Consider the following 25,683-nt stretch of genomic DNA (forward strand, 5'->3'; position numbering starts at 1 on the left):
TTAGCAGTCTTTCAGCAGAAGTAACATTTTACCTCATTTTACATTTGATACCTTTCCTAGAACTGTCTGCTGTTTACTTTCCATGTTATACAGCCTTTTATGCCTCAGTGACTTCCCTGCTAAACTGTATTATCACTGGGAAGAGGATTTGTACCTTTTATAATTTGTGTCATTTATCTTAATGATTCCTGGCATGTGAGTTCTCAATTAATACAAATAAACAATGTGTCTTTGTTGAGGTTAATTCTGTTTTTAATTTCTAAATGCATCCTTTTAAATAGATTCTTCATCAAAGTTGTTGACTTATCAATATTTGTGTGAAGTTTATTTAAATATGAGTAGGGATCTTGAGCGTGCCTGTTTTAATCCTACTGTTCAGATTAATATTCATGAATACCCAGGAAATGGCAAATAGTTTTAGAGTTAGATACAGCTAGTGCTCGACTTACAACCACAATTGGTTCTGACAGACCGGTCGTAACACGATTTGGTCATAAGTTGAGTAGGCTATATGTACAGTACTGTGAAATGATGTTATAAAAATCTTTGTCATATTTTATCATCATTTTCATTATTATATATCATAATTTTCTTTGTTCATTTTATGCTATTTGTATCATCTCTACACCATTTTGTTTCTTATTTTTACATTCGTCAGGTTTAAGTAAAACTGCATTACCAGTACAACTGGTTTAATATTTGCAAAACATACAAAATTACAAAATACAGGTGCATACAAAAATACAAAATACAGGTGTAAAAAATACCATAGGAAACATTTTCCCAATTGCAAAACATATCAAAATATATAAACATGTATGAAACATTTTATTGACTGCTGGTGCTTGGCTGCGGATTGTTGATGTCGTCATCTGAGGCAGCAGTTGGGGTTACCAGAGTTGGTTTTTTCATAAACACGGTGAGCTTTGAATTGTATGTTTATTTTTTCTTCATAAATTTCACGATACGGACGAAAAACATCGTGCGCCATCCATTCAATCCTTGCAAATCGTTTGATGTTTGGGTCCATTGCTTCGAAATGTATAAGAAGTTTATTCAGTAAAGATAAAGCTTCTGATAATCCCTTAGTGGTGAACTTTCTTTCTGGCTTCTCCTCTTCTTTCTCTGTTCGCATCCGTTTCCAAAATAATCCAGTTTCATCAACATTGAAAATCTGTTCTGCTAGATATCCCTCATCTGTAATTAATTCATCCAGACTATCAATAAACTTATGTGCTTCAGTGACTTCCCCGCTAAACTGTATTATCACTGGAAAGTGTTCCAGTCACTCGAACACTATGTATTTGGAATCTTTTCTTGAATCTCTGGAACCAGCCAGTGCTTGCTACAAATTCTTGACTGTAATCTTCTCCAGCACACTCCTTCAGAGTCTGAAATAGACTTCTCACCTTCATCTGCACAGTAAAAAGACTTAATGGTGTCCGTTTTTGAATTTGCTCTTCCATCCAAATATATAGCAATTTCTCCATTTCGTGGATGGGCCCGCTTCGTTCCTTTGTTATAACTGTTGATCGCATGGGTGCAAAACCTTTCACAGCTTCATGAATTCATTCTTTATCTTTCAAAATTGTCGACACAGCCTGACCAGGTGGTGGTACAGTGGCTAGAGCATCGGACTGGGATGCAGAGGAACCAGGTTCTTCGAGACCCCGAGGTCACCAGCTTGAGTGTGGGCTCATCTGGTTTGAGCAAAAGCTCACCAGCTTAGACCCAAGGTCACTGGCTCGAGCAAGGGGTTACTCGGTCTGCTGAAGGCCCGCTGGTCAAGGCACATATGAGAAAGCAATCAATGAACAACTAAGGTGTCACAACGAAAAACTGGTGATTGATGCTTCTCATCTCTCTCCGTTCCTGTCTATCTGTCCCAATCTATCCCTCTCTCTGACTCTCTGTCCCTGTAAAAAAAAAACAAAAAAAAAAAAACCGTCAACACAGTCGAGTGTGATAACTTCGTATTACGTGCGATCACATTCACTTTTTTTCCTCCTTCGTACTGCTTAATTACTTTCATTTTGTGTCGAGATCGATGGCCTTTCTTTCCTTCTTGGCAGGCTGAAGCATAGACAAAGACAATTTCCTCCTGATAGACATCTTGGGAGGGGTTTGATGAAAAATATCCAAGACACAAAACACAAATTGCTGTACCGAGTCTGGGATAACAGTTGAAATGGTGCACACGGAGATGGTAGTGCTGCCGGAAGCTGGTCCACACTGTCGTACGCCCAGCTGGGCAACACTTGTGCTGCCAGACACGGAGCAGTCCTGGCTAGCAATTGTGGTCGTAAAGTCAAATGGTCATAAGTTGCATAGGTCGTAAGTCAATCAATACCTATAGAGGCTCCTTGTTATACTTTTATCACTAAAGGTATCTTTGCATGTAAATATCAAGGAGATTCAGGATATTTGGGAGTTGTTTTCATGTTAAACATTTTGATTTCTCCTCTTAGAAGTTAAAAAAGGTGGATCATAATCCAGATGATCCTGAAATCAAAACTAGGCATCAGATAAATCATTCTTTATGTCACATGACCCTAGAAGGAAAATAGCATATGTCTATCAGGTCTTAAAATTCATGTCAGTTTCCCAAAGCAATTTGATTGTAAGATATCTACCCTTTAAATAGTACATAGCAATAAGATTTTGCCATTTCAAACAAGTGATACTGAGATTTATTAGCAAGACACTTTTTTTATTTAGAAAATCATAGAATTTTAGAATTACAAATTTTAGCTGTGCATTGATTTCCTTTACAGTAACCCTTCTCATATTCCATTGATGGGGCATTCTTTCCCACAAGACATCCCAGGCTACTGTTAAGTAGAACTTTAGGTTTAAAAACATATTCCTTGCTCTAAAATCTGCCTGTTTTCCAAAGCATCTTTCCAGTCTCAACTTCAAAACTTTAGCATCTATAAGAAAGAATCTTAAGATTTTTAACACTAACTCGCACTTGGGTCTTCCAGCATAATGGGATGTATTATAGCTATTTCTCTATTTGTCTCCTGGAAGCAGAAGTTTATATATCAGATGAGACTGTATAATAGAATGCTAAGTCGAATTACCAACACTATATGTAGTGTTATTCGTTATTTGTCTGCTTTAGTTTTGTGTAATTCAGTAACATTGTGTTTTAAACTTGGAGATAGTGGTGAAATGTTTCAGTTTGGGAAAGGGGAAGATATCTGTATTCTCATGGTTCTCACTTAAGGGTTCCCATGAGATACCCCTACTCTATTGAGAGACACCATTGGGAAGGACCACTGCACAGCCTCGATCTCACTGCCACTAACACATGTTTTTCAGTGGCCCCTTTATGGGACAGGTTGCTCTGAGGAGCAGATAACCTGCAGCTCTTCTCACATGTTAATGTTTCTTTTTAAAAAAAAAATTTATATTCATTTTAGAGAGGAGAGAGAGTGTGAGGGAGGGAGGGAGGGGGGGAGAGAGAGAGAGAGAGAGAGAGAGAGAGAGAGAGAGAGAAGGGCATCAACTCCCATAAGTGCCTTGACCAGGCAAGCCCAGGGTTTCGAACTGGAAACCTCAGCATTCCAGGTCTACGCTTTATCCACTGCGCCACCACAGGTCAGGCTTAGTGTTTTTATTTTAATGAAAGGCTATGATTAATAGCTTAGTGTAGTCCCCATTGAATGTAGGTGCTTCATTTTAGTATCTCTAGTCTGAAAGGACGATTATCTTATTGGGCTCTCATTGTTTTACTGTGCTTCTCAAGGCTCAGTGATTGCTGTCTCTGCGCTATTTTCAGTAAGGGAAGATGCACTTCTCTCAGAACTGTGGAGGTTAAGGCCCAGCGGAGAAATTTTAAGGATCAATACTGAGATCAATTTTAAGGATCAATACTGAGAACATTCATGCACATATTTTTATGATTATTTCAGAACAATAACAATTTTGATTGGCTTTCCAGTGGCAGTTAAAAAGCTAGCTTATCTCTTTGGCTGACTGGTATTATCATGACATTACCTGCATGACATTACCTTATAGATGCCAGGGTGCTTTTACCAAGTCCCTTTCTTGCACTTCAGGCGTAAAGTATAAGATTAAACAAGAGGTGGAGAAGAAAGAGTTACTAAAAAGTTTAGAAGTTGTAAACTACCTTTTCATAAGCATCTGGTCCCCCACTCGTCAGTAAGACAGCTGTTTGTTGTTTAGGTCTTGGTGTAGTGGTACTCTTAGCCTGGTCATTTCTACATCCACGTCCAGGGTCCTGGCTGGGACTGGAAGTACTTCCGGTAGCCATAGAGCAGTTTTCCTCTTGTCCAGGCATCCAGGCTGCGCATTGGGCTTCATCAGCACCAACCGCTGAGACCTCATTATCCCTAACCAGGAGCCAGCTCAATTGTTAATAGTGTAATGGAGTTGGACGTGTAGAGTTCTGTGAATTCAAAACTAGTCAGAAAGCTGGAAGGCATTCTTGTGAAATAGGGTGTCGAATGCATTTAACTTTTATTCTGAAAAAGAAAAGTTGGGTGAAACTTTTACTAATTATAAAAAACACTTTAAGGGTAATTTGGAAGTTGAATTTTATATGTTCACCTACCTATATATACATAGCATCATTACCACCTTTTTTGGCTAGTAAGAGTGTTACTTTTATATTATCCTACAATGGTAGGGAGAGCTGCCTAGTTTTGTATAGTTAAAAGTCTCTGTTTTCATTTCTTATTTAGACACATGTGTTCTTTAGGAATTCAGCTTCAAAAGTTTTCTTTATGATATAAATTTATATTTTATGGTCCTTCATATCTCCACAATTACATATTTTTGTTCTTAAATGTTTTCTTAATTTTGTTTATTCAGTCACTGAACAAACATTTATTAAATGTATGATAGATATTAGTTCTTGCAAAGGAAGCAAGTGACTAACAAAGTAAAAATATATAAATGTTTTCTAAAATAACCAGAACTTAGAATTTTTTAATACAATTTTTATTACAATGGAACTACTTTGAAATAGTATTAATAATTATTGTAGTATCTTAAAAGTATTTGAAACTTATACTCCTGGCCATGCAGAGTAACTAGTATTAGACTAGTTTTCCTGATATAAACAGCTAGAAAATTGGGCAAAATATATGAAATAAATGTTTTTAGACATTTGGCCCTGGCTGGTTAGCTCAGTGGTAGAGCGTTGGCCTGGCGTGCGGGAGTCCCGGGTTCGATTCCCGGCCAGGGAACACAGGAGAAGCACCCATCTTCTCCACCCCTCCCTCTCCTTCCTCTCTGTCTCTCTCTTCTCCTCCCGCAGCCAAGGCTCCATTGGAGCAAAGTTGGCCCAGGCGCTGGGGATGGCTCTGTGGCCTCTGCCTCAGGCGCTAGAATGGCTCTGATTGCAGCAGAGCATCGCCCCCTGGTGGGCGTGCCGGGTCGATCCCAGTCGGGCGCATGTGAGAGTCTGACTGCCTCCCCGTTTCCAACTTCAGAAAAATACAAAAAAAAAAGTTTTTAGACATTTGAAAATATGGAGAACCATAACCTCTAATAGAATGAGAACAACTGAGATGAGCCTCATAGTAAGTAACCCTCTGCTTTCTGCCTGGAAGCACTTTCTGGACTGTGTATCGGGAGGGGAGATCAGACTCAAAGGAGATGGAGGTCAGAGTGCAGGGATAGAAAGGTAGTCAGAATTTGTGGGGCAGGCTCCCAGAGGGACGAGAGATGTGCAGAGAAGCTCAAGGATGCTGTTTTCTTTTACTAAACTCTGAGCTGCACATACACAGAGCACGATTCCAGTAGGCTAGGAAAAGGACATTTACTAAGGAAAGAATTATTGGAGCATACACAGAGTTAAGAAATGTTCACATTCTATCCGGTTAGATTGGAGAAACCTTGTTGAACACCCCCTAGTATTCAGTGAAGCCTATAGAATGTGTGTGTGTGTGTGTATTTTTTTCCTTGAAAGACTATATTTTAAGAATAGTGCTAATTTAACTCTAGATTCCAGGCTACAATAGAATCATCTTTATAGCTTAAAATAAACCTTGAAAGGAGTGAATTGTCTGTGAGGTTAACTACCTGCCACAACAAAGTTCAACACTGGACTAAAGAAGACAGTAAAACTCAAATAGCCAACAAGTAGCACGCATGATATATAGCATATAATCAAAGTTAGTAGACTGGCAAAGAATTTACAAAGGAAAATTTGAACTATAACCTGGAGAACAGTCAGTAGAAAGCAAACCCAGAAATGCAGACATCATGAAATTAGCAGACAAGGAATTTAAAGCAGCTGTGATAAATATGTTCAAGGATATAAAGAAAAATATGAATCTAGTGAGGGAACAAATGATAGTTCAGTGAAGAAATAGAAATATAAAAATGAACTAAGTGGAAGTTCTGGTATGGAAAAATACAGTATCTGAAATAACACTTTGGAAGAGCAGAAGTTAGCCGGGGTAAAAAAAAAAAAACTCGAGAATCAGTGATGCTAACAAGTATAAATTTCTCTTTTCAATTATCTTGTTGAAATGTGCCTGAAGGTTCACTTACGCTAATGCTAACATTATCACTATTATTGCAGCTCTGCACAAGTAGAACATTCTTATCAGATGGCTCTGTACAAGTAGGATATAATTAATTTTCAGCAATTAAGTGCTGTATAGCAGTGGTCCCCAACCCCGGGGCCGTAGACAGGCACCAGTCAGTCCATGGGCCATTTAGTACCGGTCAGCAGAAAAAGAATAAATAACTTACATTATTTCGGTTTTATTTATATTTAAGTCTGAACGATGTTTTGTTTTTGTTTTTTTAAGATTTTATTTATTCATTATAGAGAGGAGAGAGAGAGAGAGAGAGAGAGAGAGAGAGAGAGAGAGAAGGGGGAGGAGCAGGAAGCATCAACTCCCATATGTACCTTGACCAGGCAAGCCCAGGGTTTTGAACCGGCAACCTCAGTGTTTCCAGGTTGACGCTTTATCCACTGCGCCACCACAGGTCAGGCACGATGTTTTATTTTTTAAAAATAACCAGATTCCCTCTGTTACATCCGTCTAAGACTCACTCTTGATGCTTGTCTCGGTCATGTGATACATTTATCCGTCCCACCCTAAAGGCTGGTCCATGAAAATATTTTCTGACATTAAACTGGTCCATGCCCAAAAAAGGTTGGAGACCACTGCTGTATAAGATAGCAAAATAAAGTCCACATATGAGAAATTGTGTGACCTTTGTGTGATTTCTAGCCCAGTATGTGTCATTAGTGTGATGTAGATACCAAGACACCATTTTAATCTTTAATTATAACAACGAAAATATAGCATTCTTATGTATGTTTTGGTCACTTCGCGTTAAGTTTATAGAAAGGTTTTGAAGATATATTATAAAGGAAACAGAAGAAAGAAGTGGGAAAACTTTTATCAAATGGAGAGAACTACCTTCAAATACTTGAAGGCAGTCTTTGGCAATTCCTTCCTACTTAAGAATACCAGGTTCAAACGTACTGAAAGCTTTGTTTCTATGGATGGACCTGTTAAAAAACTATTTTGAAATAATTTTAGGATTACAGAAGCATTACAAAGATGATGCAGAGAATCATCCAACCTCATGGTAATATTGTCATATAACATGGTACGGCAAACAAAACTAAGCAACTAACATCAGTTAACTGTGAACTACAGCTTCATTCTGATTTCACCTCCACTCATGTCCTCTTCTGTTCCGAGATCTGGTTTCAGATCCCACATTGCATTTAATTGTTGCATCTCCTTAGTTCACTGCGGTCTGCACCAGCACTTCAACTTTTCTCATTAGTCATGACCTTGACACTTTTGAAAATTGGTCAGGTATTTGGTGTAGCATTCTTACTTTGCACTTGTCTGGTGTTTTCTCCTGGTTGCATTAAGGTTATGGATTTTTTTTTTTGACAAATACTGTAGAATTGGTGTACCATTTTTAACACATCCTTATCCAGGGGTGCATGATATGTGTATTTTTTTCTTTTTCAAGTGAGAAGTGGGGAGGCAGAAAGACAGACTCCCACATGCATCCCAACTGGGATCCACCCGGAAAGCCCCCTATGGGCGGATGTTCTACCCATCTGGGGCCATTGCTCCATTGCTCAGCAACCGAGCTATCTTAGTACCTGAGGCAAGGCCATGGAGCCATCCTCAGCACCCAGGGCCAACTCGCTCCAATTGAGCCATGAGTGTGGGCTGGGAAAAGAGAGAGAGAAAAAAAAGGGAGAGGGGAAAGGTTGGAGAAGCAGATGGTCGCTTCTCCTGTGTGCCCTGATCAGGAATTGAACCTGGGACATCCACATGCTGAACCGACACTCTACTGCTGAGCCACCTGGCGAGGGCTGGTATGTGATATTAATATATCTTATTATCTGATAATGTCAACTTGATCGTGTGGTTAAGGTGGTTTATTTTGAAAAAGTAAGTGCAGCAATAGAAAGGTAGTCAGAATTTGTGGGACAGGCTCCTGGAGGGATGAGACTTGTTCAGAGAAGCCAAGAATGCTCTGTAGTCTTCTACTAACCTGTAAGCTGCACACACTCAAAGCAAGACTCCGGTAGGCTAGAATAAGGTAGTGTCTTCCAGACTGTTCCATTGTAGTAATGATTTTTCTTTTTGTAATAAATTAGTATTTTAGGAGATACAACTTGAGACTGTGCAGATATATTGTGGGTTTTTTTTAAAAAAAACTTTGGGAGTGAAGCTTTTTTAAACTACTCATCTTTTATTATAGAACAATTTAGGTAGTCTTTTTTTTTTTTTTTTTTTTTTTTGTAGTCTGTCTTTTTTGTTATTGCTGCTAGGACCTAACCAGATTGTCATATTTGTAAGTCTTCCCTGCTTCTGTTCAGCTTTCTTACAGAGGGAGACTTTCGTCTCCTGCCTGCTGGTAGGAAGCCCAATGCCAGCCTTCTGCAACCTGTTGAGGGAGGAAGATGGGAGTTTCTTAATTTAATATGCAGTTTTAATCTCCACATTGTTGACCTCTGAGCCCAGAACCTGTTTGATTTAATCTCTCCTGAATGTAAACCTCCCATCTCCAGGGGTGAGGTGGAAGCCAGTAGCTCTTCGCTTCACTCTCATAACTTTATATGTTTGGTCTCATTCCATTCTCATATTTATGTGTATATATAAGTGTGCCATTGAGGAGGAAAGTATCTGGAAGAATGAACACCAGTCTTTTAACAGTATTTTGGAGATAATGAAAAGTGAATCTTTAAGCCTTTTACTTTGTATTCTTTTGTATTGTATAAGTTACGTTTATAACAAGCATTTTACATTTGGATTTTTAAAATAAAAAATATGAAACAGACTGCTTTACAGAAGCCTTTGAACAGTGACTGGAGGTTTTCAAGCAGAGGCTCTGTTAAAGGAGCTCTCTGCTAGACTGTCTCAGGTGTCATTTAGTTCAGGGTGCCCAGACTGGATCACTGCTTCTGGATTAAGAGATTTCATGTTTAGCTAAGAAGGAAAAATGCTAGGTTAACAAACTGAACAAGTTCTTCTGGGAGTCTAACCTGCATTAATAAGGATGGCAGATCTCCACAATCTCCCAAATAGGATTGCTCTCTTTTTATATGGTGTACTTGTTAGCGTCTCCCAAAAGAAATGCTTTTTGGAACTGTATTTTTGTTCACAAGGCTGTTAGGTTGAGAGCAATAAGCACCACATGGGTCAGACTCCATTCTTTCTGGACGCTGGGTTTGAAGGAAGCCACCTTGAGCGTTTCCTGGGACATCCCAGTTTAGTAGGTTCCTTAACATATGGCACAGAGGGCCAGAGAGATGTTTTCCCAACACACTCTCTCACCTTTTGAAGGAGTTGAGAAGATTTTGAAATAAATTTTAAGACTGATCTATTTTCAAAGAAAGATTATGGAAAAGGAATGCAATTAGGGCTTCAAAAGAAAACTTAAATGTGCCTACTCACAAGCTCATGGCAGGTGTGAGTGGGTGTCAGATTAAGATGATTGGGTCCACTTAACCGAGGGCAGCATGCCCAGCACAGAATGAATGCTCCCTACCTGGAAACTGTTTTAGGTGCAGAGTTATACTGGTTGAACTCATGATTATAAAATACTAACAGAGACACTTCATCAGTCACAAGTTTAATGTGTAGTCAACCCTGGATCCGTCAACCATGGTGTGGCTGGATTTTGGAAGTGATTTCTCAGACAGTTCTAGAGAGCTCTGATAACTTACTCGACAGTCACATGAAGTTAGATCAGGAGAAACAGCCCCTCTCCGGGATCTCATAGGATGACCTCAATCTCACTATGGGTACTAAATCATGGTGTTCAATAAACGTGCCCATGTGAAGTTTCTGCCAGGCACCTGAGCAGCAGGCCAAGCTGACAAATAAGTGGTAATATATTTAAAGTATATGACACGATGATTTGGTGTATGTCTGCATTGTGAAAGGACTCCTACAATCAAGGTAATGCACAGTCCTTGACCTCACAGTTACCCTTCTTGTATGTATGAGAACACTTGAGGTCCACATGCTTTCATAAGATATGAGTTTAGGTGATTAATGTAACACTTCTCTTCTGATAAAAGTATTTCAATTTCCCTCTGAGCACAGATTTAGGTACATCTCTTTAGTTTTTTCATTTTCATCTGGTTAAATATATTTTAAAGTTTTTTCATGTGATTTCTTCTCTAACCTTGGGTTATTTGGAAGTAGATTATTTGATTTCCAGATATTTGGGGTTTTCCCAGATTTCTTTGAATTTACATATTTTGGGAGTCTGCTGTTAGACGTATGTGCATTTATAATTGTATTCAAAGATTAAAGGAGATTATAATATTCCACTCTCAAATGCTGATAAAACAATTAGGAAAAGTTAGAGTATCCATGACTTAACAATTCAACCAACCAACTTAACCTAGCTGACATTGACTGTCCACCCAGCAACTAGGGATGCAGATTCTTTTCAGAAACATGCAGGATGGGGCAAAAGTAGGTTTACAGGTGTTCTGTGGAAAATAATACAATAATCAATAAATAATAAAAGAATGAACTCTGTGTACTCACAACTGCACACCCACTCTGCCCCACCCTGTGTGGAACCATCTCCAGGAAACGGAGACTGGATGGTGGGGCACAAAACAGGTCCCAGTAAATTTAAAAAGACTGAAACCGTACAAAATATGTTTCTGACCACATAGAATTCAGTGAGATATTCACAGTAGACCCGCTCTTTGTCAGGGATGGGGGGATGCTGTCCCTTATTCTGAACGTGGTAAAACCCTGAAGTCCCGGGCTCTTCTGTGACAACCTGCTGCGTGTGCAGGCATCATCCTGGCCCTCACATGGTCTTCGTGGGACTTGGGGGACATGAGGAACTGACAGAAACAAGCAAGAGGCAGTGGCTGCTGCCCTGGCCCTGAGTAGGAAGTTCTTGGTCTCTGATGCAAGACTTGTGCCTCTGCCAGCACCCGTGAGACAATCATGACTGTCCTGTGAACATGGAGTAAAATCTCATACCCCACACAGTGTCTGGCCATTGCCTTTTGTTTTCTGAACACATTTTAATAGCTGCTTTAAAGTCTTTGTTAAATCCAGTATCTGAGTGAAGCCACTCAGATATTTTGTACTGACTGCCTTTTTATCCCCTGAGGATGGGTCTCGTTTTGATTCTTTGCATGCCTCTTCATTTTTTAGCCCCTGTGTCTGAACACATTAGTGTTTAGCCAAGAGTCAGTCAGAGTTGTGCTCACGTAGCTCAATGCCAGGAAGCCTTCCATGCAGTTCATGGGTCCAGGTGTGGTTTGGGGAGTGCGTTGAAATTCAGGTCACTTTTTAGTCTGCCCAAGCTTTGCTTTCTGCCAGGTGCGCTCATGTCCTCTGAACATATTACGTAGGTCCTCTCGCCAGGGGAGTGTAGGCAGCTTGGGCCCACTCCTGTTCCTGCTGCATAGACACGTGGCTGTCAACTACCTGGGATCCATGGAGAGCTTCCCAAGCCTTCCCACCACTCATTCACCTCACCAGCTGCCTGTTCAGTCTCCAGCTGGTCTGCCATCCATTGCTTGTCCCCCTCCCCCAAATTACAACCTTAGGCTGAGAGCCAGCTGGCCCTTCCAGTTCACTTGCCTCCGAGATTGCCCTTGAACTGGCCATGCTCCGCACCCAGTGAGTCCCTTCTGGTGACAGAGCCAGTGGTCGCAGGGCCTGCCTTAGCCTGGTTGGAGCAGCCCGGCAGGAGCACCTCACAGTGCTGTCTTCCCTGAGCAGAATACTTTTCATGACCACATACCCCAGTTTGTGGTATGCCTTTGGGCAGTTCCCACTTTTTGACAATTTTATGTCCAGCTTCATATACTTGCCAGAAAGAGAAGCAGATCTTTGATTTCCTCTGACCAGTCTACATCATCGTGCCATTGATCTGGTCCAACTTAGCTGCCTGCTTGGTTCTCTGGGATCCTTATGATTGTTTCCCTCACCTATTCAGCCAGATATGGAGTGGCAGCAGGTGACCCATTTGGGGTGGTGGTTTGAGCACTGCACTGTAGTGGACCTGGGTTATTTCCATGGCTAATTAGAAATCACTTACAGTGACCCAGCATTATTGGATACTTTTATTTCATGCATCACTGATTAAAGACATTTTCAAAGTCAATGTTTTAAGAAAATATGTTCCAATTTGCTTGATTTTTCTCATATTAATGAACATTTCAAAGTCAATGTTTTTATGTCATTATATAAAGATGATTTGCATAAACTTTGGATCAACTAAAAAAAAATTAAAATATTGCCTTGTGTAATGAGATTCTAGAAATATTGGTCACTATTGCCGTAACCTCTAATGTGAATTTTCTTCCAATAATTAGTGCAGTAAATATACACTTATTGATTGTTTAAAATTATATATAGAGTCATGGCAAGTGATTCCCAAAGTGTACAGATTTTACCCTCACGGGGTTTATAGGTTAGTGTAAGTGATATAACGTGAGAGTGACAACTGTAAAGGGGACTGCTGGGTGCTGTTGAAGAATTATAGAATTGTGCTACAACAATTCATCGGCTAATTACATGTCCCTAGGGAGTCTTTCAGTTATCACTCATTGCATACGTCCATCTCCTGGTCCTTTCTGTTGCCTTTCTAGTTAATATTTTGTCTTTGTCACCAAGTTAGGCTCATCACAGTGATGACGTGCTTCCCTCACTGATACTTTTGTTCCTCTCAGCCTGGGACGTGGGTCAGGAGGCAGAGGGGCTGGCCCAGCTTTGCATTATTAGTGTCCAGGTCAGGTTTTGAACATGAGGCAGGTCTTTGTATGTACTCGAAATCTCTGTCCAGTATAATCTGCTGCCTCTCACTGCAGACTCCCTCTCTCCTCCCGCCAGCCAGCTGGTGGTTGGGCCAGTCAGGGAGGCGGCTCTGTGTGTCTCTTGGCAGGTACAGAAATGAGGCAGCAAAGTAAGGCTGAGTTCAGGCCGCTCTGACCCATTTCTCTGAAAGGGTTTGAGTGACTTTAACTTTTACAAAAATCAGAGATCCACATTTTCAGTTGCTTTTCCATTTCTCTTGTGGATATTGGAGCATTCCTTTAGACACAGCATGTTCAAAACCAGATTCACCATCTCTCCCACAGTTTGTTGTGTCTTTCTATAAATGACACCACAAGCCACCGTTTTTCCCATGCCGGAAACCCCAGGAGTCCTGGGCTCCTTGTTAACCTTCACCCCAACCCCTGATCCTGCCATTGCTACTCTGTCTCAGGGAGTGCTTGTGGGAATAAGCAGACACCATGTGTGAGAAAAAACTCTGAAAGCTCTGGGGGAGAGGTGTGTGTGCCCCTTTGGGGCAGCTCACATGCAAAAGCATCAGGGATAAGAATGAGGCCTCAGTGGCCGTCAGACTTGGCACTTGCATCAGTGGAGAGTGGACTTGGACCTGAGCTGTGACTTCATACTCTCACGTTCTGAGGGCACTCTACACCCCTCTGAGCCCTTTCTCAGAAGGAGCAGGAAGGGGTAAGTGGGAGACAATGGCTGGTTTGCCCCAGGTGACAAAATTAGCAAGTGGCACAGCTGGGACTAGGACTCCTATTGGCTAAATCCAGAGCCTGTTAAATCGAACACCAGGCTTGGTTCTAGCACTTGAGCACCTAGTTTGTGTGACCTGGGATGAGCAGGTGAGCCCTTTGCAGTTTTAGTCCCTGCATGTGAGGTGGAGACACAGGGGTGTGCCTGTTCTAGCGTGTTGTGAATGCTAAATGAGTCCACAGGGAGATCTGGCATGCTGAGGACAATGTTCAGAGAGTGGTTGCTGCTAGAGCCCTTGTTCCCCTTGTTTACCACCCAGAGACTCTGGGTTGATCTTCCTCTGCCTTTCCCCTTAGAGAATGTGTTCCCTCCGCCATGCTTACTCAGACTGCCTCACTGTAGACTTCCTGGCAGCTCACAGAGGTTTTCAAGGGGCTGCCTTAGGAGGTGATAAAGTTACCCACAAACGACAGCTGCAGAAATGGAGCTTTTGACTACTGAACCCTACTGTCCACGGTTCCATCCTGCCTGCCCCTGCGACGTGCACTGCGCTGAGAGCTATAACAACAGATCAGCTCTCTGCGTGTTGTATTTCTGTGACCTGGGGATTTTTGATTCATGATACTGCCGTAGTTAAATGAACTGATGAGGTACCAGATGAACTGTAACTTAGTGAAGTGAGGGAGATTGTCAGATTCCCCTGGGTGTTACCAGTACGTGGTACAGTTTCACAGTAAGACTAAAGCTGAACACATGGCTCTTGAATCCTGGCAGAGCTGGAGACATGCAGCTCTGCAGTGAGGTTGCGGCTGTCTGGGGTCTGTATTGAATGTAACTGGGTTCATGCATACTATGTACATTATTCTGTATTTCAATAGAGGAGAAAACACTGAGGTTTTATCGTAGGTGAGATTCATACATGCCAAGTTTGACAGATCTGCATGCCTCTTTTAGGATGAAAGACAATTACTTGGGCACTGCTGTGTCCTTCTGTGAGCTGTTTTATTCTCAACCTTCACCTGCTCTAACCCTTGCCCACAACCATTATAGTGACCTGACAGTCTGCTTGCTCAGCAATGATGTTATCTTGAATAGTGCCTATTAGTTTTCAGTTGTTCCCCTAGCCTGCATGTTAGCCTTCAGTTTAATGGCCTTTTTTATGTTCATTCACTTTATTTTATTACCCATCGTGGTTTTGTTTATTTCTTTTTTGTTTTTTGTTTCTTCTGTTCTCTTTTTTTTTAAACCGTCGTGGTTTGCCCTTCATATTCCCCAATGTTTGCACATGACAAGATGTTGCCATCCCAACATTACCTCCCACTTCACTGACCAGTGCCACTACTGACCATCTAGCACCAGCCACAGCGGGACCGTTGCCTTCTGCTCCTCGGGATGTCGTGGCCTCCCTGGTCTCTACACGCTTCATCAAGCTGACGTGGCGCACACCTGCCTCTGATCCTCATGGGGACAATCTCACCTACTCTGTCTTCTACACCAAAGAGGGTGTTGCTAGGTAAGTGCCTGCAAGCCCAAAGCCTGTTGCTACGTGTTGGTTGTGCTCACCTGGCTCGTCGTCATGCAGGGTCGGTACCAGTTTTCAGTCTGGAAACCGTGGTCACTGAGCTGCATCTTTCCGAATTTTAGGTCACTAGAAATAAATTCTCAAACAGACTGAAGGCCCTGGTACTCTCTCCTGCCTCCCTGGGATGGTGTGGGTGGGGTGAGGGTGGGGAGAGCCATTTGGGTTGGAGTATTAGAATGTAACCAGGGCTGCCTTTGTTCATAAGATTAAGGCAATGCAACCTAATTAGACGTGGCTTGTTTAAAACTCTGACATTCTAGAAATTAAAGTGGACTGAACATATTAATATAATCTGAAATGGATATGTGCCTGCACCCTCTGTGCGTGTGGGTGCTGAACTTCTGGTGGTCTCCCTGAAGACACAAGAGTGATCAGAGATTAAATTTCCTAAAACAGCATTTCCATGAAATTCCTCTCCACCCCCCTCTCCAGGACCTTACGTTGCCTCTCCCTCGTGTGCAGAGCACCCAGGGCTCCAGCCCCTTTACTGCAAACTCTCCCTTACCTCCAGCTTGAACTCCTGTCTAATGACACTCGTCTGGCTCTCGTCACTGTAGCTTTTCCCCCAGTCTCGTGTGTTCATTCACGCCCCTCCCCCCTTTCAGCTGAAGCTACACGTGGTTCACTTCTCTTGGCCCAGGTTCAGTCCCACAGTCCCCATGAAGCTCTCTCACATTTGTTTGTACCACACCTGCTGGCCCTTGATTATGCTAGCACGTGGTCTCACACCGCCGTGAGCTGTTGTCCTTCACCATTTTGTGTGCAAGTGTGTTGTTTTCCCAGCCCGATTATAGGCTCTCTGGGCAGAACCAGGCCCTGTGCCGACTCCATGACCCTCACAGTGCTGAGTAGGTGCCTCCACCCTCAAGTCCGAGTGAGAAAGCCAAAGTGTCTGTTTTGGTCCAGGCCCACTGACAGGAAGGAAGGCCGTCGCTTCCACAGGCTGCTGGCATGTGTACCCCGATATGCATTGTCTTTTGTACCAGACTGCAAGTTGAGCAAGTATAGGGACCTTAATCAAGTGAAGTCTCCTTGACTTTACAGTCTTGAGAAGTCTGGGTGACAGATTTGAGCCGGGCAGATGGAGCCACTCCTCGGCACTGGGTATTTAGGAATCACAGAGATCAGGAAACGTAGCTCCTGACATAGACAGGCAGGGCGTCACCACTAAACACCATCTATGCTAAAAAGTCTCCCCTCAGCTTTCAGATCTCATCACTAACTTGCAGGGTTTCACGGAGGAAAAAGCATTTTCATCCCTCCCTCCAAACAGCAAACAACAGGCTCTCCCCCACTGTGGGTCTTTACCCCGTGACCCTGTGTCCTTGCAGACAGCCATGTCTGGCTCTTGTCTGTCACCCTCAGCGAGCCTCTCCTCAGGCTTCTATGACCCTGTTCAGCCCGGCCTCTTGGTCACCCCCACACTATGCTGTCCTGGGGCTGCCTTGTTTCCAAGCAGCTATTAATTTTCAAGGAACTTTCCAAACTTGATGACATGGCTTGGGACTTTGAAACGGGACCTGGCAGGGGAGTGCTGACTGCAACGAGAGCCATACCCCAGGGCCCACTGCTGACTCACCCGCACACCACTGCTGGCACACCACCCAGCTCTGTTCTGTGCTCTTGTTCTGGAACATGTAGCACTCTAACATTTTCTCTCCTTGTTAACATATTTCTTGTGTCTGTCTTGTTCAGTAGTGTTTCACCAGCACCTAGAACAGAGCCAGGTGTGTAGTAGCATTGAATCCATGTTTGTTAAGAGAAGACAGTGATCTCAGTAGAGGAATAATAACTATTCAATAAATTATGTTGAAATATTTTGCTCCATTTGATGGAAAGAATAAAAATTCTGCCCCCTGCAACCAAGAGGTCTCTGACCACATCTCAGCAGCACTGAGGCCGAGAGTACCTGGCTTGGCAAGACCCGGTCCAGTACAGGAGACTGCAGGCCAGTTTGGTCTCAGGGTAGGATAGGTTTTGAGGAGCCACAATACTGGGACTTTAAAAAAAAATTTAAACTATGCTTTTGTTTTTAATGAAAATCTATCAAACTAAAAATTTTCAATGTATCGTGGATTGAAGTAAGCAGGGATGATTATTAATCAATGAAGTAAGAACTGAGAAAAATACAGAAGTGAATTTGGCAGAGGCTGCAGCACAAAGGGAGAGAGGACACAAAGAGGGCCACTCAGGGCTGGTGCCCGAAGGACGAGGAACCAGGATGCCGGTTTGGCCAGCCCCTGGTTTAGTTAGCATTGGGTAGGAATTATAATACATTGGAAGTTTGGAGCAAAATGTTGGAAAACCAGCAAAAGTTGGAGGTTATCAGTTAAGAAGGAATCAGCTTGAACAAGTGTGCACCGGGATTTTAGTAAATGGCTTTTTTTTTCTTTTTTCTTGGTATTTTAATGAAGTGAGAAGTGAAGAGGCAGACAGACAGACTCTTGCATGCGCCCAACTGGGATCCACCCGGCATGCCCACTAGGGGGCGATGCTCTTCCCATCTGGGGCATTTGCTCCACTGCAACTGGAGCCATTCTAGTGCCTGAGGCAGAGGCCATGGAGCCATCCTCAGTGCCCGGGCAAACTTTGCTCCAATGGAGCCTTGGCTGCAGGAGGGGAAAAGAGAGACAGAGAGGAAGGAGAGGGGGAGGGGTGGAGAAGTAGATGGGCACTTCTCCTGTGTGCCCTGGCCAGGAATCAAACTAGGACTTCCACACACCGGGCCAACGCTTTACAGCTGAGCCAACCATCCAGGGCAGTAAACGGCTCTTATTAGCTGTATTGAGAGTCCCTACCACACAAGATTAGAGGGGAGTGGAGTCAGAGGTGAAGCAAGTAGTGATGTTGCTCTTGGTGTGTGGTCAGTGTGCTGGGGTGAAGATGATAGCAGTCACTTGGAGTGGACAGAATAAATCTGCAAAAAAACTTAAAAGGAAGATTCTTGAAGACATAATATGTTTTGCCACTTCATTACTTTAAGTTTATGATTTTTAAATAGAAGTAGTGAAGGAATGGGAAGAGCACATGAGTAAAAATACTGGGTTACTTGTCTTATAAAGAAAAATTGGCTTAACCTTTGTAAGTTGAAATTTTCTGATCAAAAAATGAGAAAAACTTTTCTTCTTAGATTTAGAAGCATTCTTCCTGTATTTGAAAATTCAGCCACCATGTGGCACTGCATGCCTTGGTCATTAGCTAAATTCTGTTGTGTTCCTGGGTGTCAAAGGGTCCTTGTTCTATCTTTTCAGCTACAAAATATTCACCTTTTATTTCAGTGCCTTTAATGTAAGCAGCAGCACTTTTATGATAGTACCTCCTACATAGAGAATATTCCAGACATGAATAGCATTTTACAGATGGACAAAAGCCTTAAGTATCTGTCCGTTTAGTCCATGAGTTGGCAAAAAAACGGACCTGGGGCTGAATCATATTTGTTATTTTGGTGGCCCAGAAGCTAAGAGTAGTTTTTACATTTTCAAATGGTTACATTGTAATAGGTTATATAAGTAACTACATAGTAATTTCCATTTTGCCTCTTGGCCTGTAAATATTCATTGTCAAGCCCTTTAAGAACAAGTTTGTTACCCGATCTCATTTTTTTTTTTCATTGAATGTATGAATAAACTAAGGCCCAGACAGAGTCAGTGATTGGCCCACAGTCCTTTAGAAGATGAGTATTGTTGCCAGAACTGGAGCTGGAGCTCCTAACTTCCAGCCCAACACTGCCTTCTGTTTGACTCTTACCCATCACACTCATCTAAGTTCAACCGTAACCACCCACATTTGAGAATTGTCATTTATAACCACCTTGGATCTTGTCCTGAATTTTTTTCTAGACAGACACTTGGTTCTGGGACCTCAGACCATTCTAACGCTAGAAACCTAGTCAGGTGCTGGATGTTTCGTGTTAGAGACATGATGGTCACTGGCTTTTTTTTTTTTTTTTTTTTTTCTTTTTCTGAAGCTGGAAACGGGGAGAGACAGTCAGACAGACTCCCGCATGCGCCCGACCGGGATCCACCCGGCACGCCCACCAGGGGCGATGCTCTGCCCACCAGGGGGCGATGCTCTGCCCCTCCGGGGCATCGCTCTGCTGCGACCAGAGCCACTCTAGCGCCTGGGGCAGAGGCCACAGAGCCATCCCCAGCGCCCGGGCCATCTTTGCTCCAATGGAGCCTTGGCTGTGGGAGGGGAAGAGAGAGACAGAGAGGAAGGAGGGGGCGGGGGTGGAGAAGCAAATGGGCGCTTCTCCTATGTGCCCTGGCCGGGAATCGAACCTGGGTCCCCCGCACGCCAGGCCAACGCTCTACCGCTGAGCCAACTGGCCAGGGCCGCTGGCTTTTTTATTAATGTTTCTGTTGAAACTTGTTCTAAGTTTTCAGTTCCCTTCACTCATTTCTCCTTTTTTCCCTCTTTCACATACAACAAACCAAAACTATACATGGTAGTTTCACTGTACAGGGTTGACCTGTCAGAAGGCACATTGCAACCCCCCACCCCATCCCCACGCACACTCCTGACGCTGCTCTGCCGTGCAAGCTTTCTGCTCATGTCTGTGGGGTGTGAACATGCACAGGACATTTTGATACACAGTAGCATGGTGATACCGATCCCATCTTCCTCAGGGAGAACTTGCTCTAACTTATGAGGACAGAGTGAGCCAAACAGACCGTACCTGTGCTCTCACTTAGGGCAGTGACTCTCAGCCAGGGGCTGCAAGAATTGTTAAAACATGCAGGCCCTAGCTGGTTGGCTCAGGGGTAGAGTGTTGACCCAGCGTGTGGAAGTCCCGGGTTTGATTCCTGGTCAGGGCACACAGGAGAAGCACCCATCTGCTTCACCACCCCTCCCCTTCTTCTTTCACTCTGTCTCTCTCTTCCCCTCCTACAGCCAAGGCTCCATTGGAGCAAAGTTGTCTCGGGCACTTAGGATGGCTCCACGACCTCTGCCTCAGGGGCTAGAATGGCTCTGGCTGAAGTGGAGCAGCACCCCAGATGGGTAGAGAGCATCGCCCCCTGGTGGGCATGCTGGGTGGATCCCGGTCGGGTACATGTGGGAGTCTGTCTGACTGCCTCCCAGCTTCTAACTTTGGAAAAATACACACACAAAAAAAAATTGTTAAAACATGCAACACCTGACCGTTTAGTCAGGGAGGCTGACCTCTTCTCCTTAGATTGTCAAGGGGAACAGTGACAACAGCCAACATAACAATAGCTGTCCTATGTGAATGAATCAAAATTATACTTTTTTTTTTTTTTTGTCAGATCAGCACAAAATACATGTTTTGGCATGCCGCAGAATTTTAGTCATTGGTTTTTGTGTGCCATGAAATGAGAAAGGTTGAAAATCACTGGTCTAGTGAGATACAAAGCACCAGCCTTTCTTTTAGACAGCAGTTATTTGTGATCAAACCGAGTATCAGATTCCTCAAATGTAAAGAATCTATTGCCATCCTCCTTTGAAATCTTGTGAATTAGAGGTTTTGCTGAAGAGAAAGTAATATCTATAAATATCTCACAATCTCTGAGCAATAACTTTTGCCACCATAGTACTCTTTTTCAGTGTACCTGATTATAGAAAATAAACCCGTGTAAATATACTGTGGGTACTGTTTGTTTTAATTAAAAGAAAGTAGTTTAGCCTGACCAGGCGGTGGCGCAGTGGATAGAGCCTCGGACTGGGATGCGGAGGACCCAGGTTCAAGACCCCAAGGTCACCAGCTTGAGCACGGGTTCATCTGGTTTGAGCAAAGCTCGCCACCTTACTCGGACTGCTGAAGGCCCGTGGTCAAGGCACATGAGAAAGCAATCAATGAACAACTAAGGTGTCGCAACCCAAAACTAATGATTGATGCTTCTCATCTCTCTCCATTTCTGTCTGTCTGTCCCTATCTATCCCTCTCTCTGACTCTCTTTCTCTATTAAAGAAAGAAAGAAAAGGGGAAGGGAAAAGGGAAAGGGAAAGGAGTTTAAAGAACTATAGGAAACTACCTAAAAACACTACCTAAAATCTCTAAAATGAAAACGTTCCTGTATAGTTAGACAAATTGACATATTGGTATGTAGAACTAAACCATAATCAGTAATTTCAGAGGAAATGATCAATATTTTAAAGTGAGAATTATAATTCAATAGCTTTAGATCTCACCTAAAAAAAATAGCTTTAGGTAATTTCAAATTTTTTCCACAGACTAGTCTTGGGCCTTTTTATTACTCTCACATGATTGGCAGTTTTTAAAGATTAGTTCTTTGTCTAAAACAAATAAATTCCTTCACATTATTTGTTGAAAACTCTTGTGTAATATGACCTGTTTTGTGTTTTTTTGATATGGTAAGTACAGTAGCCTGAGCATAATTATAGACCCAAGTGTGGACACAAAGACCCCAAGATTGAGCCTGGACATGACCTTTAAAAAGAACCTAGAAAATGGATTTTCTACTTTCACCTTATGACGCCAGACTGCTTGACTCATTTGTACCGTTTGTGATAAGATTGTCAAACATTTCAAATCATTCTGAAAAAAATCATTCAAAAAGTATTCTTTTTAAAATGTAAATTATAAAAATCAGTGTCATGATTAGCTTATTTTATAGACTAGGTTACTTTTAGGTTTCATTAAATTTTTAATGTTTTCCCAATTTTAAAAGGGATCATCTCTATTTTTCCTTTTATTGAGAGACTGTTATCTAAAACATATGCGGCATCCCTTGATGTTTCTGTGAAAGTTGCATCATACCTGTAATCACCTTCTGTTTGTCTTTGTGAGAATCACCCCTTAAAATTCAGTAATTTTTGAAGCCTCCGGAGTGGCTGACCAGTGTCCCCATTTGAGGTGGCATTGAGGAGACCCTGGTCCATGCCTCCTCTGTAGAGCGGTCTCAGTGATATTTGAACAGGCACATCAGTATGTTTCAGATGTGCACGACCGTGCTCTCGGCAAGTTCCCCTGTTCCTCTGTGTACTGTTCCGCCTCCAAAAGTTTCATTTTTTCAGGGTACATTTGACATTAGTGGATAAGATTTTATGTGGTATGTTATCTGTAGGAATTGCATTGGAAAGGAAATTGCACATTTTATTTTTTATTTTATTTTATTTTTGTATTTTTCCGAAGCTGGAAACGGGAAGAGACAGACAGACTCCCGCATGCGCCCGACCGGGATCCACCCGGCATACCCACCAGGGGCGATGCTCTGCCCACCAGGGGGCGATGCTCTGCCCCTCTGGGGCGTCGCTCTGTTGCGACCAGAGCCACTCTAGCGCCTGGGGCAGAGGCCAAGGAGCCATCCCCAGCGCCCGGGCCATCTTTGCTCCAATGGAGCCTTGGCTGCGGGAGGGGAAGAGAGAGACAGAGAGGAAGGGGGGGGGTGAAGAAGCAGATGGGCGCGTCTCCTGTGTGCCCTGGCCGGGAATCGAACCCGGGACCCCTGCACGCCAGGCCGACGCTCTACCATTGAGCCAACCGGCCAGGGCCGGAAATTGCACATTTTAGAAATATTTCTAATGAACGCTCTTTCCAAATCTTCTTTGTCCAAAGGGAACGTGTTGAGAATACCAGTCACTCAGGAGAAATGCAGGTGACTATTCAAAATCTAATGCCAGCGACTGTGTACACCTTCAGAGTGATGGCTCAGAACAAACACGGCTCCGGGGAGAGCTCTGCTCCGCTCCGCGTAGAAACCCAGCCCGAGGGTGAGTGCCCCCCATCAGCCCCACTGTGGGGAGACCCATCTGAAGGTCTGCCTTGTGTGTAGCCTTGCCTTTAAGGATTTTATGAATTATTTATGAGAGACAAAATTCATTCACTTCAAGCAGTAGCAAATAGTATAAGACAATATAATTCATTCTCAACTGTAACTGATCCTTTAAGACCCAACTCAGGTGCCTTCTAGAATCTTTCCTCTGATTTCTGTCTAATGTTGCATCTCTATGTACATTTCTAAGACACTTTCTTCCTTGAATTATGATTGTGGCAAGCATCTCATTTATTTTATGGCAAAGACAAAGCCTTTGTCATCATCACATTCCCAGTGTCCAGGGCAGGGCCTCACACAGGAAGTAGGTATTCAGTGTTTGTTACCAGCTGGGTTGTTCTGGTCCTCCACCACACCATGCTCTTCGGACTCTCTTGAAGGCTTTCCTTTGGACCTGTGCTCATTTGTGCTAAGTACTGTCACCACTGACTATATTTCTTAAGATTTTCTGCGACTGAAATGAGTGTGGGGCTGATTTATTTTATAAATGTCTTCTATGTCTTAAATTTTGGTTGTGAACTCTAGGCTTGAAATTGTAAGAAGCAGTCCATCAAATACTAAGTAATGCTTTTCCCTTGAGGCTTTCTTCTACTCTTTTAGCATCTTTTACCACAAGCCTGATTTTCGTCTTAGCCTCCTCGAGATTTCTTTTACCGTTAACCGCCCTAGTTTTTTGAGTTAGCAAACTTCCAGTAACAAAGATTTAACTAGAGTGATGGGTACCATAGCTGTGAAACATCTGTGGCAGCTCCTGACCAGGGACTGAAACAGATTTTGTAGGTTTGCCAGTGAAGCTATGGAACTAGTTCAGAGACCTTACCTGGTCTGGTGGGTTAGGATAGTACAGTCCCGAAGCTGCAGAACTTCATGTCCTGACACTCCGGCATGTCATTCTCTCACCATGTGCTTGTTGCGTGTACCTTGTACACTGCACAGGGCACTAGCAGTGAGGGAGGTGCACAAGGTAGAATTCTCATGTTAAAGAGTAGCAGTCAAGCCTGACCAGGCGGTGGCACAGTGGATAGAGCATCGGACTGGGATGCGGAAGTACCCAGGTTCGAGACCCTGAGGTCGCGCGCGGGCTCATCTGGCTTGAGCAGAGAGCTCGCCAGCTTGGACCCAAGGTCGGTGGCTCCAGCAGGGGGTTACTCGGTCTGCTGAAGGCCCACGGTCAAGGCACATGTGAGAAAGCAATCAATGAACAACTAAGAAGTCACAGCGCGCAACAAGAAACTGATTGATGCTTCTCATCTCTTTCTGTTCCTGTCTGTCTGTCCCTGTCTATCTCTGCCTCTGTAAAAAAAATAAAATAAAAAAATAAAAAAAGAGTAGCAGTCAAGACAGGAGGCAGTTGGTCATTTCAGCGATGCAGCTTAAAGACGAGGGCTCAGAGCCAGCCAACAACAGAGGGCTGTCCGAGAGCCTGCAGGATGTTCAAGGAGGAATGCGTCCCCACTACTGGGAAAGGGTGTTGACTGTGAGAGTTACTGTGTTCAGATAAGAGCAGAAACAGTCTGTTGAGTTACAAGCTCAGTTTCCTTCCAGCAGCCTGTAGTGTGCAGGTGTCATTCATGAGAGGCACTGGGATACAAAACAAGGAGCAATGACTGCAGAAGTTAGTTCTGTGGAGGCAGGTTCTTAGGAAGAGGTGAGAGTTGACCTCGAAGCATTTGACTCAGAGCAAGCGTTCCTAGGGAAGGAAACAGTGGGGCCCAGCTTCCCAGACAGGGTCAAATATGCGTGCAAGGTGAGTCACGTGGAGAGCAAAGGGAAAGACCCCTGCATCTGATTCAGTCTGAAAGCTCCACCCTGCATCTGTGAGCCTTCTGCACATACATGAGATATTGGTGAGTTTGTACACAGTACGTTTTCCTTGGGAAAGAGCCATGGATTTCCACTGTCATCTCAGAGTGTATGAGTCAAGCTGTTGCGAACCATTAGATTCAAAGAGTCATGTCAGTTTAGAGATGAAGGAAAGATGTAAGGGCAGCAGGGTTACTGAGTGCCTGCCATGTGCCGTAACAATGTGATGTAACAATGAGTCAGGGTGTGAAGATGAGGAGGACTTGACTTCTGCCCACATGATGGATAGGGACGCTGACAGTGGTGGAGTGTGAAATGAAAAGAAAGTGCTTATCTAGGACCGCTGGTTGGGAGGGCAGCGGACAAGGCAGGGCACGTGAGGGTGGAGGGCAGCTGCAAGATGCTCAGTGCTTAGTGCTCAGGCAGAGAGAAAGCCCTGCGGGGAGCCCTGGGGGGAGCAGGTGCACTGCATTCACTGAAGGGCACAGCCTGGAGAGGCAGGAGTGTGGGGGCAGCCTGTGGAAACTATTATCCACACTTGACTTCACAAACCAGT

General features: G+C 43.3%; 2 protein-coding genes across 8 annotated transcripts in view; both read left to right on the top strand.

Moving 5' to 3' along the window:
- The window catches only part of BBS4 (Bardet-Biedl syndrome 4), a 948,798-nt gene that overhangs the window by 632,917 nt on the left and 290,198 nt on the right, over nt 1-25,683 (top strand). The window lies entirely within an intron of this gene.
- NEO1 (neogenin 1) overlaps nt 1-25,683 on the top strand; it is a 247,168-nt gene that overhangs the window by 163,978 nt on the left and 57,507 nt on the right. For 4 of the 7 annotated variants that reach the window (XM_066278054.1, XM_066278057.1, XM_066278053.1 and 1 more), the window contains 2 exons: nt 15,282-15,501; nt 23,108-23,262. In XM_066278054.1, coding sequence (XP_066134151.1) covers nt 15,282-15,501; nt 23,108-23,262 — 375 coding nt within the window. The remainder of the gene's footprint in view (nt 1-15,281; nt 15,502-23,107; nt 23,263-25,683) is intronic. The other 3 variants (XM_066278059.1, XM_066278056.1, XM_066278058.1) reach the window with 1 other exon arrangement.

The sequence above is a fragment of the Saccopteryx bilineata genome, chromosome 4 (genome assembly GCF_036850765.1).
Source record: "Saccopteryx bilineata isolate mSacBil1 chromosome 4, mSacBil1_pri_phased_curated, whole genome shotgun sequence".
NCBI classification, from domain to species: Eukaryota; Metazoa; Chordata; class Mammalia; order Chiroptera; family Emballonuridae; genus Saccopteryx; species Saccopteryx bilineata.